The sequence below is a fragment of the Trichosurus vulpecula genome, chromosome 3 (genome assembly GCF_011100635.1).
Source record: "Trichosurus vulpecula isolate mTriVul1 chromosome 3, mTriVul1.pri, whole genome shotgun sequence".
NCBI lineage: Eukaryota > Metazoa > Chordata > Mammalia > Diprotodontia > Phalangeridae > Trichosurus > Trichosurus vulpecula.
The window spans coordinates 137,537,251-137,553,624 of NC_050575.1; the positions used below are offsets into that span (position 1 = coordinate 137,537,251).

At 36.8% G+C, this 16,374-nt stretch overlaps 1 protein-coding gene across 2 annotated transcripts in view; it reads right to left on the reverse strand.

Moving 5' to 3' along the window:
- Positions 1-782: 782 nt before the first annotated feature.
- DPY19L3 (dpy-19 like C-mannosyltransferase 3) overlaps positions 783-16,374 on the reverse strand; it is a 97,292-nt gene continuing 81,700 nt past the window's right edge. For both annotated transcript variants that reach the window (XM_036750289.1, XM_036750290.1), the window contains exons 17-19: positions 7,861-7,993; positions 5,133-5,291; positions 783-4,038 (exon numbers count right to left, since the gene is read on the reverse strand). In XM_036750289.1, the coding sequence (XP_036606184.1) occupies positions 3,877-4,038; positions 5,133-5,291; positions 7,861-7,993 (454 nt within the window). In that variant the 3' untranslated portion in view covers positions 783-3,876. The remainder of the gene's footprint in view (positions 4,039-5,132; positions 5,292-7,860; positions 7,994-16,374) is intronic.

Consider the following 16,374-nt stretch of genomic DNA (forward strand, 5'->3'; position numbering starts at 1 on the left):
AAATATGCATTTTTGCCTATGTGTCCAGACTTTAGGAACACCTTGTATAGCACTCCCACTGCAACACAGCCAGAGGTCTGGGTGTTTACACCTCTGATTTAGACTCTTCAAGGTCCTCCATGAGGTCCAACCTCATGGAAAGCTGTGATTTGGGTGGATAAAGGACAGGTATGTGGGGACCAGTTGGCTGAGATCCAGGGGCTGGTGCCAGTTTTAAATCCTGTGATCTCTTCTCTTCCACATAGTTCTGAGTCCTGTAACTAGTTTGCTTGCCCCCTTTGGATATGTTAATTAACATTTTACCTGAACTGAGGCACCCAAAACTGAACAAAACACTCTGTATGTAGCCTGACAAGGGCAGAGGGACCTAGTTCTGGACAGTTCAATTAATACAGGCTAAGGTCATATGGGCTTATGAGTTGGCATAGAATTGATTATGCCACTGTGAAGTTGCAAAAACTGGATTCTGCCTGGTAGAACTGAACTCCTTAAAGGCAGGTACTGTCATTTTATCTAGATAATGTCACTAAACATTCTCTCCCCACCCCCTCCCCTCTCTCTCTCTCATTCTCTCTGTTTAGCTACAAACTGAAGATTCAACCCAAGCTAAAAGGCAGCTGTCTGGTCAAGGTTGGCTAGAATACAAATAAATATAAAAGTTAAAAAACTGATAAATGAAATAAAGACCCTCCCTTTTCCGTCCATAGTCATCACCTCTCTAGCACAGTGCCTTAGGTAGATTGCTCAGGCCTTGGCATTGAGGGAAATAAAAACCACTTCTCTTGCATGATTTAAAAGACCTTTATTTTAATATACAATCTTCACATGGTTCAGTATAACAAACTATAAAACGGTTTTCTATAAGATCTCACCCATAGGATGTTAAATCAGAAAGCCAATTATCACAGGAAAGTTGACAAGCTCCCCTCTCACCAAAAAGCCTCTCCATGACCTGATAAGTACCAACCACCTAGGCCTAAAGGCTGTACTGAAAAATAGTATCATGGGACACATTTGTCAGAACTGATGATTTGGGTGCATCAAAACTTCATTCTCTTAATTATAAGGTTGTGCCTAACCCAAAAATGGAATGTTTGCAAAATCAAGGTAAATTTTTACCTTAAATTAACTGAAGTTTTTGTGTCTGACACTAAATCCCTAAGGGACTTGTTACAATTTTGTTTTCTTTAGGAAAAAAGGAAAATAAAAATAAAGCCCAGATTTGATGGGAAAATAATTATTTGTGTCTTTTGAATTATTTAGAACAATATTATGAATTAGCACATAATCCAGATCATATCTAATTTTATATGACTACCGTTCTACTCCTGGCAAAAAGACCTTAAATATACTCCAATCCTTTAAACAAAAGGACAGTGAGAATATGGGTAGTATTAACTACTTAGGCTCTTTTGGTTACTAACTTTGGAGTGAGAGCCATCTTCTGGTGCACTAAGACCCATTCATTTGAAGATAATGCTAGGTTTTGAGGCTCTCTCCAAGTACTAATTGCTTGTCTATTTAAGGTAAAGGTTAGGAAGGCCAGAGACTCAGGGATCTGCAGCAGCTGGCTCCAGGGTGGTGACCAAGCTAGAGATACAGACCTCAAGTCATGAGTTTCTTTGTTCTTCCCACTAGCCTGAGCTCCCTTCCTGTACATGCCACGGAAAGATTATAAAAAGGGCTTTGACTCTAGCTCTGAAAATGTCCAGGTGATAGCTGGGAGATCTGTCTTTTAGGAAATTAAAAAATTCTACTGTACACGGTCACAGTGTCTTGGAAAGAATAAGAATGTGTGGGCTCTGGCACACTTTTTTTTTCTTCTGGCACTTTATATTTTCCATGAAAATATTTGATCAACATGGAATGATTTGGCAACACTGTTACTGTTATATAAACTTAATAAAAAAGCATCTTGTGCCATCTATGTGACAATGAATAGCAGCAAAATGTCCAGATAATTTCTCAGGGTAGTAAATCTACAACCAAATTCTCAAAAGAACAGATGAATACTTGTAGGACGCTTTAGGTTTTGTTCAAATATATGAAAAGAGGGCTGATGATTTAAAAATTGAACCCCACAGTCTAACACAGTACCTTACATGTGCTTGATTTTCAATTATTGTAAGGCACTCAATGAAGAACTTACTGACCCATGCTGTCAGCTACAACAGGCATGCATCATTACTGGCTTAATTAAAGTTTTAATACTGATTAAAATGTTTTATTATTGTATTATGTTAAACTGCAGTGGACTCCAACCTCATTAAGGGATACAGGAAAGAAATGATTCAGGAGCTTTGGATGCACAATTTAATAGCCCAGCTACTGTCAAGTTTTGATTTAAATAAGTTTTGATAAAAGCTCACTATCCTTTTGTGTTCAACATGAAAGTGCAGAAAGATTCTGAATGCTGCTTAATGAGTATTTACTGAATATAAAATTATTTGAACATGTGACATATCCATCTCAATCCCTTTGGTAATGTACCTTAGAACAACTACAAGGGGAAGGCATTTAAATTATTTGGCATTGGTGCATAGAGCAGTGGTGAAAGTTAATCTCATTAGCCATCTTGATTTAATTAAATGTACAATATGTTTTAGCAGCATCTTTTTTATATTTTCATTAGAAATTAATTTTAACAGTAATCCATCAGCAATTTCTTGAGCAGGTATACACACTACCAGGGATGCTCACAAGTATTTCAGTACAGGGGTAGATTTAGAGGCACTTAATTACCTTCCAGAAAGGAAAAAAAATCAAGATAGAAGGTACCTCTCGTTAAGGTTGGAGCTGACATAAGTCACGCTTGGTATGAAAATGCAGTTTGCCTAAAAATACCACAACAGTGACACAGTTAAGACAACATTTAAAAAGTAGATAGATACTAAGCTGTAAAAATACAAAAGCTAAAACCGGAACACAGGTTTCCAAAGTTAGCAAACCTGGCAATTTTAAAACAAGTACAAAATGAAACAAAATAATATTAATGGAAGGAAAAAGATTAAAATAGTATAAATGTGCTTTAAAATAAAAACACCAAATAGTAATAAAACAAATTCTAGTTGAATATCCTACTATGAAACAAAACAATCTTCCTACACACACTTTTCTGCCATTCTAAGAATCCAAGATACTTAATTGTAATACTCTTCTGTGCCTATTACTTTAAAATTTTGTTTTTAATAAAAGATATGTTTTTCTGAAGTGCCTGCTCAAACACATATCAATGAAAAAGTATTTAAATAAATACACAGAACCATTGTAATTTTTGAATGCTAAGAGCATGGAAACTTGAAATGTCCGTAAAGTCCACAAGATAAAACAGGACAACAGTAAACTTTGTTTTTAACTGGCACACCATCATTAGTGTATATAATACTTCAATAGCATGTAATAATTAAATTGAAAGGATATTATTCACTAATTCTGTTACAAAGTCACTTGATTCAGCTCAATAAAATCCAAAGTAAGCTTAAAACTATTTCCAATCCTAAACAGACTCAGTATTCCCACCTGACTGGAAACAGCACAACACAACAAAGTTCCAGGTCACTGTTAGAAACTTGTTTACACTCGACACCATGAACACCAGTGGAAAAAGTTAGACAAAAAGAAAAAGACAGTTTATGTAAAATACCTTCAAAAATATCGACACTCATGTAAACTTCTAGAGTACTTATTAACCTCACAGCATTAAAATACAGGTGAAATTCATTGACCTCGAAGCCTTGTTTGTTGCTACAGAATGGTGTGGAAAGCAGCATGAGTCTGGTGAAGGCTCAAAACTGACTCATGACACAGGAATTTCATCATGTGGGGCTTCGACAGAATGAAGTTTCACCTGGATCAGAAGAATTACCAAAAGTTGTGTTATTTGTGCCTAGACAGCTTGTAAACATGGAATGTTTTGTTCTGAAACACTCTGGTGAAGTGTGCAGAGTATGAAGGCAAGTTTCTTTTGATTTCTTCACAGAAGCGAGGGTGCTTGGCATGCTTTAAATCAGGATCATTCTCTCCCGGGCCATCCATTACCTAAGACAGAGATGAAAACTCATGTAAACTTGGAAAATATGCATAGTTATAAGTGAAAATCAGGTGCCTTTAGAATGTATGAGGTACAACTAAACTGAACATTTTATGTTTCTAATTTTGGAACTGGAAGGCCATGAAAGATCATCTACTTCTCCCTCAATTTACATGTGGGGAAACTAAGGCCTGGATCTGCCAAAAGGACTTGCCATGGTCACACCATCTGTGGGAGAGGCAGGAATGTGATAAACCATTATCTGACTCTTTGTCCAGTTCTTTCACTTGTACCACATTGTTTTTTCCAAGAATATCAAGGAGATTCCTCCCATTCACCCCAATAAATATGTAAAGATGGCCATGATACCTGATGTACTTATCAAAAAGAAAAGCTTCCATTTAAAAAAAAAGTAAATATTGATACAGTAATGGCATCTGTTAAGCCCAGGGGTCTTTGGGTCATGACTCACTAAAAGCATTAATAAAGATTATTCCAGGCCACCTTATCTCTGAGCAAAAGTATGAGTCTTAAACCTATTTCTTCCTTCATGTCTCATTCGTGTCATTCAACAAATATTTATGTAGTGCTTCTTGTGCACAAGTCATAAGACTGTATCTTTTATATCTACTGTCCCTCTCAAACAATAAATAATATGAAAAAAGAAAGCAAGCTGGGTCTCTTATGGAACTCAAATTCCTAAAAGGTAAAGTCCTTCTCCTGATTGTTCATTCCAGGGCCTAGCACAGAACCAGGTACCCTTTCTTTGGAGGTGGCCAGGTATAGTCACTTTGCTATATCACAGCTACAGACCAGAAAGTCATTTTTTCAGACATGTGGCACTGCTCACAAGAACTGCAAACACCTTAATAGAGCACTTTCATTGCCATTCCTAGGAAAATTAGTCATCATCATGTTGTAGTGACCAGTGGGTCCCTAGTGCCTTACTCATATGCCTGGACAATACATGCTTTATTAATATGATACTATAACGTAAAAAGTAATAACTAGCCATAAAACCCTGCTAAGAAACTCATTGATTAGTTGTGACCGATTGCCCTCTCAGAGGATACTCTGTAAAAAGAGTGACTACTGTGCTTACATGTCCATTAGCTATGTCAAGCAAGTCTCGGAGACGGCAGCCTCTGTTGTGCCTTCTTTCATAGCAAATGCTGTCTTCCAAGATGACATAGTCTGTGCCAAAGGACCTCAGGAGGGAATAAACTTCCTCAGGAGATCTCTTTGCATATATCTGATAAACCTTTAAAAACGGAAAGAAAATAGTATAAGAATATACACTCACCAAATCAGGAAAAAAGCCATGCTTGTTTTAATAGGATCATGCTGAAGAAAAGGAGAGAGGGAATCCCTAGTGATATACCTATAACATACAACTCCTTGAAAATATACAGTCACAAGTTTCAATTAAATGCAATTCAACATTTATTAATTATTCATTACGTGCCAGACACTGACCCATGAATGAGACACACAAAAAAATCAGTTCCTGCCTTCAAAGAGCTTACATTCTACTGTGAGAGAAAGCACAAGCAAATGTAAAACAAATACAAAGTAACTTCAGGGGCCAGGCACTGAGAACTGGGAGAACCAAGAAAAGTTTCTTAAAGGAGGTGGCACAGAAGCTGAACCTTTTTCACAAGGAACTAGGGATTCCAGAAGCAGAGATGAGGAGGGAAGATATTCCAGGAGTGGAAGACACTGTGCAAAGGCATGACATGGAAACTTGAGTACATGACAATGGCTTTGGAACCAATTAAACCTCATCCTCAAATCATCACTTTTAAATTGAAATTTTAAAAGTGACCAAAATCATTCTAACTCCAGTCTCTTGGTTTCAAATAACCATAATATTTCTGCCTTTTAAAGACTTCATTTTCCTTGTTAACATAAGCTAATGTTTACATAATGCTTTAAGGTTTGCAAAGAGCAAACCCTGTGAAGAGAGCCAGGTAGTCTGCACAGCAGTTTGAAAATTAAAGTTTAGAAGCTCACCCATCCTCCCTTCCTTCCCTCCTATCCCTGAGAAAGAGGAGAGGTGACACCTCTCTCTGTGATAAGGCTACCCCTTCTATCTGTACACTTGATTCAATCCTTTCTCTCACCTAAACTGGTTAGCGAACCAAAAATTCCTTCTCCTGTATCTTCAAACTTTTTCCTATGTATTGTTTTTCCTGTTAATTAAAACACACGCAGATCTACTCCATCCTTATAAAACCTTCCCTTGACCCTGATATCCTCTCAAGCTAGCATATCATCCCGTACCTCTCTTTCACTGCAAATCTCCTAGTCTCGATGTGCTCCCTCTATATACCAGACAGCTAACTTCTCAAACTTTTGCAGTCTGGCTTTCAGCTCTACCACCTGGCTGAAATTATTCTCTCTAAGGTTACCAACAGATGCTTGATGCAATGGCTTTTCTCAGCCCTTATTCTACTTGACCTCTTTGCAGCCTGACACTACTGAACACCTCTGCCTCTTCGACACTTTCGTCCCTTGGTTTCAGTGACACTGCTCTCTCTCAGTTCCTGTATGCTCACTCACTCATTCTCAGTCTCCTCTGATGGATCATTGTTCATCTCCTGTGCCCTTGGCATGCCCCAGGGTTCTGTCCCAGCCCCTTTCTTCTTTCTTCTACATATGGTTTCTCAGAAATCTCATCAGTTCCTATGACTTTAAGTAGCATCTACTCAACGACTCCCGCATCTATATCAAGTGTTGAGCTCTCTCCTGAGTTCTAGTTCCATAGTCCTATCTGCATTCTAGATATTTCTTTCCAGCTGTTCCACGGGCATCTCAAACACATGTCCAAAATAGAATTATCCTCTCCCCTAAAGGGAGAACACTTCCCAACTTCTGCTAGGGTACCACAGACCACTTAGTTTTGTAAAACCAGAGTGGGAACTCCTTCCTCTTTCCCACACTCCATTTACAACATTTCAATTGTACCTCCACATCTCTCATATCTGTCCCTTCTTCTCTACTCACAGAACCACTACCCTAATTCAGACCCTTATCACCTCACCCGGACTACTATAAAAGAATTCTAGTTGGCCTGCTTTCCTCTAGTCAGTTCCTTTTCCAATCCAGTCTGTGCACAGCTGCCAAAATAATCTTAAAGCACAGGCTTAACCATGTCATATACCCTGCTCTCAAACACCTTCACTGGTTCCTGACTACAAAATCTCGTATCTATGGCCCTCCACAATCTTATTTTTCTAGCCTTTATTTCATAGTATTCCCAATCATCAATTCTTTGTTCCAGCCTAACTGGTCTAAGTTGTTTCAGAACCTATATTCCATCTCTTGCCTATGTACATTGGCCCAAGTCATCACTCAGGTCTTGAATTATCTGTCTCCTCATTTTCACCTCTTAGAATCCTTGTCTTCCTTTGAAAATGCCACCTTCTCCGTGAATTCTTCTTTGATTCCCTCCTCCCGTTTCCTTCCTCCCCACTTTTCAATATTCTTTGTTTCATATTCATGCCACATTTCTATAAATGTTGTATCCTGCCAATAGAATGTAAGCTCTTTGGGGGCAAACTATTCTGTTTATGTCTTTGTATCCCTAGCACAGTGCTTTGTACAAAGATGGTGACTAATCAATGTTTGCTGAAATAAACTGAATAGAAAAATTTTAAAGGGTGAATTCTCTGGATTACAGTTTTTCTTCTAATTCTAAGCTCCTCTAAACTCCAAATTATAGACATCCTGCATGAAATTCCATTTAACACCAAACATAAGGGAAACTAGAACAAACTTGGCAGGCCATCCTAAAAATCTTTCAATGCAGGGACTGAGAGGGCACTGACCTCTTTCGTTCTCTCTCTCAGTCCCTTATCTTCATAGTGTGGGTGATTGGTCAAGGTCCTTCCTGTGCACAATTTGACTCCAGCTAACAACTGCATGCTTCCAGCAAATACGGCCTTCTTGGGAGTGTTTGACCTAAACAAAGTTTCCAAATTTTGAGAAAATCTTAAGTGTTATTAATTCAAGGAAAGACAATTGAAAAAAATTCTTTCAAACTCATTCAATCATGTTAAGACATCTAGATGCTTTCACATACATTGGTTTCTGGTTTTAAGTTCAATAGTTCTCCAGAATAAACTACCAGGAAGTACCAATTATAACAAACTTATAGGAACATGTTCTAAGCTGCTTTTTTAGATTTTCTAGTATCATCCTCTCATTTTACAGATGAAGAAACTGAGACCAAAGGCTAAATGTCCTGACCATATAGATAATAGCAGAGCTGGGATTCAAATGTAGGATTTCTGACTCCAAATTTAGAGATCATTCCATATTATAACAAGTTACGCAGAATAACAAATTGCTTTTATAGCATATACAGCTCCTGGGTCTGGTATATTGCAAACTTTTCTTTGGTATCAGGACTGATCAAACAGAATTCAGGAGAGATTCACTGTCTTTGGAATTGGAACTGTGAAAGGGCTTAAGTGAAAGGCCACGTAGGTAACACAGAGGATCATCTGTGGCTAAGAGCAAGTCCACATCCTGGAACAACTGCCTGACATCAAGAGCAGATTCCCAGATTTTCCGCTCTGTTCTAAGGACAGAATGGTCACAAATACTTTGCTTGAGTGAGGCTTTAATGACAGAATCTATAAAAATCATGGAAAGAAATAACCAACCCAGCAGCAGAGATGGTGTTACCATTATCAACTCTCCAAAAGAAAGACATCCTCTCTTATTTGTCTTCCTTTCTCTCTTACTCAGTCCTAAGACACTTATTAAATGCCTACTATCTATGGGAAGTATTTGTTATGCCATGTGCTAGAGATACTTTTTTAAAAAGGTACAGTCCTTGCCCTCAAAGAGCTTACATTCTAATGTGGGACAGGAAGAGGTAATGTCTATATGTCTGATGTAAATGGTTTTTATGGAAAAAAATCAATAAAATAGATAAAGTATTACTTGTTGATTTAAAAAAGTACATCACTAGTATTAAAAATGAAAAAAGTTGAATATACCACTAACAAAGATGAAATTAAAGCAATTATAAGGAATTATTTTGCCCAATTACTAGCTGCCCCTATGCCAATAAATTTAACAATTTAAATGGAAGAATATTTACAAAAACATAAATTTCTTAGATTAGCAGAAGAGGAAATAGAATATTTAAATAGATTTGTTTTAGAAAAAGAAATTGAACAGCTTCCTAAGAAAAATGCACCAGGACCAGATGAATTCACAAGTGAATTCTATCAAACATCTAAAGATCGACTAATTCCAATATTAAATAAATTATTTAGAATAATAGACAAAGAAGGGATCCTACCAAACTCCTTTTACAAAACAAATATGATACTGATACCTAAACCAGGAAGAGTAAAAACAGAGAAAGAAAAGGATTTTTCCCCTAAATTGAGAAAAAGCATTTACCAAAAACCATTAGCAAGCATTATTTATAATGGGGATAAGCTAGAAGCCTTCCCAGTAAGATCATGTATGAAACAAGGATGCTCACTGTCAGCAATATTATTCAATATTGTTTTGGAAATCCTAGCAATAGCAATAAGAGAAGAAAAAGAAAACAGAAGGAATCAGAATAGGGAATGAGGTAATAAAACTATCTCTTTTTGCAGATAATATGATGGTATACTTGAAAAATCCCAAAGACTCAACTAAAAAGGTAACTGAAACAATTAATAATTTTAGTGAAGTAGTAGAATATAAAATAAATCCATATAACTCATCAGCATTTCTATATATCAGAAATAAAACCCTGTAAGAAAAGATATTAAGAGATACCCCATTTAAAATAACCTGAGATAGCACAAAACACCTGAGTTCACATGCCAAAAAAAACTCAGGAACTATCTAAACAAAATTATTAAAAACTTTTCATACAAATAAATGCAGATTTAAATAACTGAAGAAATTTTAATTGTTCCTGTTTAGGCAGGGCCAATATAATAAAAATGACAATTTTACCTAAACTAATTTATTATGTTCAATGCCATCCAAATTAAATTACCAAAAAATTATTTTACTGAATTAGAAAAAAAATAACAATTCATTTGGAAGAACAAAAAGTTAAGAATATCAAAGGAACTAATGAAAAAAATGTAAAAGAAGGAGATTTAGCAGCAGCACTAGATCTTAAACTATATTATAGGGTAGTAGTTATCAAAACTATTTGATAATGGCTAAGAAACAGAAAGGAAGATCAGTGGAACAGAGTAGACATACAGCTTACAGCAGCAAATAAATATAGTAATCTTGTATTTGACAAGTGTAAAGACTTAAATTTTTGTGATAAGAATTCATTATTTGGTAAAAATTTGAGGGGAAAACTAGAAAGCAGTCTGGCAAAAATTGGGCATAGGCCAAAATCTTACACCATTTACCAAGATACAGTCAAAATGGATACATGACCTAGATATAAAGAGAAATGTTACAAGAAAAATCTGAAGAACATGGAAAACATTACCTATCAGATTTATGGGTAGGCAAACAATTTATGACTAAACAAGAGATAGAGAGCAGAGCAAGGTGTAAAATGGATAATTTCAATTACATTAAGGAAGTTTTTATACAAACAAAACAAATGTAGCCAAGATCAGAAGGAAAGGAGGAAACTGGGGATAACATTTTTAATAGATAGTTTTTCAGATAAAGGTCTTATATCTCAAATATATAAAGAACTCTGTCAAATCTTTAAGAATATGAGTCATTCCCTAATTGATAAATGATCAAAGGATAGAACAGGCAGTTTCCCGATGAAGAAATCAAAACAACTTATAATCATATGAAAAAAATGCTTTAAATCATTATTGATTAGTGAAACTCAAATTAAAACAATGCTGAAATATCATTTCACACCTATCAGCTAAAATGGTTGAAGGAGAAAGCAAAAAATGTTGGAAAAATTGGGACACTAATCCACAGTTGGAATTGTGAACTGATCCAACCATTTTGGAGAGCAATCTGGAATCATGCCCAAAGAGTTATAAAACTGCCTATCCCTTTTGGCCCATCAATACCACCGTTGGGTCTATTTCTGAAGATAATTAGGGAAAAAGGAAAAGAACCTATGTATTCTAAAATATTTATAGCAGCTCTCTTTGTGGTGGCAAAGAACTGGAAGTTGTGGGAATGCTCATCAATTGGGGAATGGCTGAACAAGTTGTGGTATATGATTGTAATGGAGTATTACTGTGCTTTAAGAAATGATTAGCTCGTTACCACATGGATAGACTTGCACAAAATAATGAAGAGCAAAATGAGCAAAACCAAGAGAATGTGATATGTAGTAACAGCAATACTGCTTTAAAAACAACTTTGAGGGACTAAGTTATTTTGACTATTGTAAATACCCAAATTAACTAAAAAGGACCTATGAAAGTAGACACTTTCTGCATCCAAAGAAAGAAATGATAAATAGGAGTACGCATAGAATGATTTTACATATATGTATACACACACACATACACACACACTCACACACATATATTTGTGTCTAATGGTAGCCATCTCTACAGTAGGGTGGGAGAGGGAAGGAAAAAAAGGAGGAAAAAGTTACATGATAACTTTTTTACAAATTTAAAAGGAACAGCAAATTGAATATAATAGATTTGCATTTTCATGTGCAATCATCTTTTTTTATTCTACTATGTCAGAGAAAATGCTTGTGTTATTTCATAAATTAAAAATAAATTTTTTTAAATGTCTATAAACATGGTAAAGAGTGCTAGGGTAAAGGAGAGATCAAGACAAAGTACTTTAGGCAAATTTGAGTAGAGAACATTTTCATTTGGAAGGGGGCACTCAGTGAATGTTTCATAGAGGAGACTGAGCCAGAAAAGGACTCTCAGTGGAAGATACAGAAAAGAAAAAAAAGAGGAAAAAAGGCCACAAACAAAAGCTACACTTTTCTTTATATGAATGACATTTCTTTACAGTACTGTCTGGGGGAAAACTTATCTATCTGCATCTTGGAAGATGTAAGACCCATTGAAAACCTTTTTCTTTTCCTGTTTGATGTTAGAGCAGAAACAGTGTTAGAATCAAATCTAGAATGACGGCTTCTCTGTTAAGGTACTGAAACTAGGCCTTCGTTTCCTCATCAATAAAGTGAGGATAATGACAGCACCAATTTCACAAGGTTGATTTGAGGCAGCTAGGTGGTACGATGGGTAGGAGCACAGAGACTGGAGCCAGGAAGATCTGAATTCATATAAGGCCTCAGACACTTATTAGCTTGGGGATGCTGGGGAAATCACTTGACCTCACTTTGTCTCAGTTTCTTCATCTGTAAAATGGTGAGTGCTAAAAGCTATGAGAGAGAAGAGAGAGGTGATGCCAATCAACTACCCTCTACCCACAGATTCTACTGCACCAGAAGTTATATAATTAATTATGGTCTTTTACCTGAAGACCTAAGGTTTGCTTGTGGATGTGGGCATCAGAAAGATTACAGCTTGTGAGTTACTGTAGAGCGGTGCAGTTTTGTACATTCTTGCTGTTTCTTGAAAAAAATCAGGCACAAGCAAATTTGAAATTCAATTTATCAGCAAACTGTTTTCTGCTATCAGTTGCATTAGAATAAACCAGAGTTTTCAAAACAAGCATTACAGCAGGACTAACTGTACACAAAAGTTACTTAATAAATGTTTCATTGAGCTGAATTCTTAAGAGGAAGCTCTGATCATAAGATTTGGTAGCAAAATAAGCTGTATCATAGCCATTTCTCACAAACATTTTCTTATTAAAAAGGTAGGGAAATATATGCAGAAAAGACAGTGTGACTGATTTAGAACTTCAAGAGACCTCATGAGGCCACTCCCTTACTTAACAGATGAGGAAACTAAGTAAGGCCCAGAAGTTCATCGATCTGCCCAAGCTCACAGGGAGGCGTACCATGATGCTGAATCTAGTACTCCTGCCATTAAACCACACTGCCTCCATTCTCTGGCTTCCTGGCTGATGATGACTACGCTGAACAGGAAGCACACCATCACACAGCATGGGAAGGAGAGAAGCATTTCCAAATAAGACTGCTTTGGTAAACTTCAAATGGTATGGGACCTCAAAGATTACATCATTTTTTTTAATAGAACAGAAGAGAAGCAAGTATTTTTCACAGCTATGGCTAGGGGGAGAATTCTTAAACCAAAGGACAGAAGTAATCATGAAAGTCGAAAGAGACAATTTCAAGCATGAAGAATTCAGAGAAACATAAGACAACTTATATCAACTAATACAGGGGTAAGTAAGCAGAAAAAGAATAATATACATAATGATAACAACTTTAAAAAATACACAATGAAAAGTAACCAGCATCCAAATAATTGTAATTACCAGTCTTGGTCCCAGAGAACACATAGTGAAACATACTTCCTTTTCAGCAGTCAGTTAACAAGCATTTATTAAGCATTTATCATGTGCCAGGTATGGAAGAGGTAATCTGTGAGATTGGAGTAAACATCTTCTTCCCAGAAAAAAAAATTAACTGTAGAGGTCAAAGAAACAAAGCTACACAGATCCTCAGTATGTATTTTATTTGATAAAAGTATGAGTCTTACTGATTTCTATCCTGAAGGAGGCCTCCACTATCTTAAGAGATCTCCTGCCCCATAAAAATATTCTGATGAGATTAATTACAGATAAAACCATCTTTGGCAACTTCTGATACTCCAACTTTCTAATTCCAAAGTTAACAATTTCTCCCCTATATCACCTGACACTCTGTCCCTATTACTCAACCTTCCAAATAAGAAAGGTGTCTGAAGAGTCTCACCGGATAGGCTCTTTTTGTCATGTGTAACATCAGCCCTAAGGCTTTGTGAAACCCTAAATGAGTGTATCTCCTTTTGTTCATGGAGTGGCTAACTACCTAGAAACAGCCCAACAGCTAATGAGGATTCAACTGTTTATGTTCTAGCCTTGCCTCCTTATTTATTGACAGCCAGTCAAAGGACCAACACTGGAGGAACTACTCTCTAGGAGGATCCTGAGACTTCTCATCTGAGAGGAAGCAGAGCTAAGATGGCAGAGAAAAGGCAATGACTCATCTGAGCTCTCCCTCAAACCCCTCTGAACACCTTCAAATAATGCCATAAAACAATTCCTGAAGCAGCAAAACCCACAAAAGGGTGGGGTAAAATAATTTTCCAGCTAAAGTCAACTTAGAAGGTTGGCAGGAAAAATCTTTTGCACCTGGTGAGAGTGGAGTACAGTCCAAAGCAGGCTGTGCCAGCAGACTGGACTCCAGCAAACCAGGGAACAAGCCTTGGGAGCTACTGAATAATCAGCTGCTATTGCTGCTTCTGGAGCTCTCAGCTCACAGATGGTAAGGGGGTCAAACTGGTCAGAAAGAGATTATAGGGGGGTCTCTTTACTAACCCTGAGGCAGGACTCTGTTGCTTTGCCCATATTCAGATCTGGGTGGCAGTCCCAGGGCAAGGAGGAGCCTAGTACACCAGAGCTTGCAGCCACAGTGGAGGGTGGTACCCTACAGTTCCAGGGCAGAAGAGAGTGCTCACAGAGCAGAGCACAGGTCAAGAGAGTAGTAAATACACCTCTTTCTAGATCATACTACCTTGAAACTGAAAACTTATAGGTCCCCAGAAGTATCTCTGAAAACAGCTGCACAAAACCCCTGAAGCTTGGGGCAATGCACCCTCCACCTTGGAAGCAGAGATCTACTTTAACAAAGAGTTAAAAGTCAAGAAATAGGCTGGAAAATGAGCAAACAGAAAAAACTCTGACCATAGGAATTTATTATGGTGACAAAGAAGATCAAAACACACACTCAGAAGAAGATAACAAAGTCAAAGCTCCTACATCCAAAGCCTCCAAGAAAAATATGAATTGGTCTCAGGCCATGGAAGAGATCAAAAAGAATTTTGAAAATCAAGTAAGAGAGGCAGAAGAAAAACTGTGAAGAGAAATGAGAGTGATGCAAGAAAATCATGTAAAAAATGAGTCAACAGCTTGGCAAAGGAGATACCAAAAAATAGTGAAGAAAATAACACCTTAAAAAAACAGACTAGGGCAAATGGTAAGAGAGTTACAAAAACCAATGAGGAGAAGAATGTCTTAAAAAAAAAACAAAAACAAAACAAAACCAGAATTGGCCAAATGGAAAAAGAGGCACAAAAATTCACTGAAGAAAAAAAAACTCCTTAAAAAGTAGAATTGGCCAAATGGGAAACAGGATACAAAAACTCATTAAAAAAAATAGTTCCTTAAAAATTAGAACTGGAAAAGTGGAAGCTAATGACTCCATGAGACATCAAGAAACAATAAAACAAAATCACCAGAATGAAAACATAGAAGACAATGTGAAATATATCATTGGAAAAACAACTGACCTGGAAAATAGATCCAGGAGAGAGAATTTTAAAATGAGACTGGACTACCTGAAAGCCATGATTAAAAAAAGAATCTAGACACCACCTTTCGAGAAATTATCAAGGAAAACTGCCCTGATATTCTAGAACCAGAGGGTAAAATAGAAATTGAAAGAATCCACCAATCACCTCCTGAAAGAGATCCGAAAATGAAAACTCCCAGGAATATTATAGCCAAATTCCAGAGCTCCCAGATGAAGGAGAAAACATTGCAATCAGCCAGAAAGAAACAATTCAAATATCGTGGAGCCATAGTCAGGGTAACACAAGATTTAGCAGTTTCTAAATTAAAGGATCGAAGGGCTTAGAATATGATATTCTGGAGGGCAAAGGAGTTAGGATTATAACCAGTAACCATATGCTCAGCAAAACTGAACAAAATCCTTCAGGGGAAAAAAGTGGATATTCAACAAAATAGAGGACTTTCAAGCATTCTCAATGAAAAGACCAGAGCTGAACAGAAAATGTGACTTTCAAATACAAGACTCAAAAGAAGCATAAAAAAGTAAACAGGAAGGGGAAATTAATAAGGTTAAACTGTTTTCATTCCTACATGGGAAGATGATACTTGTAACTCATAAGAACTTTCTCATTATTAGGGCTGTTTTAGAAGGAAGGCACAGGTGTGAATTGAAAATAAAGGGATGATAGCTAAAAAAATAAAATTAAGGGGTAAGAAAGGAATGTACCAGGAGAAAGAGAAAGGGAAAGGTAGAATGGGGTAAATTATTTCATGTATAAGAGCCAAGAAAAAGCTTTTATAGTGGAAGGTAAGAGGGGGAGATGAAGGAGAACTAGTGAACTTTACTCTTATCAGAACTGGCTCAAAGAAGGAATAACAAACACACTCAATTGGGTACAGAAATCTATTTTACCTTACAGGAAAGTAGGAAGAGAACTGGATAAGAGAAGGGCGGGGGTAGGGGGGTGGTGACAGAAGAAGGGCAG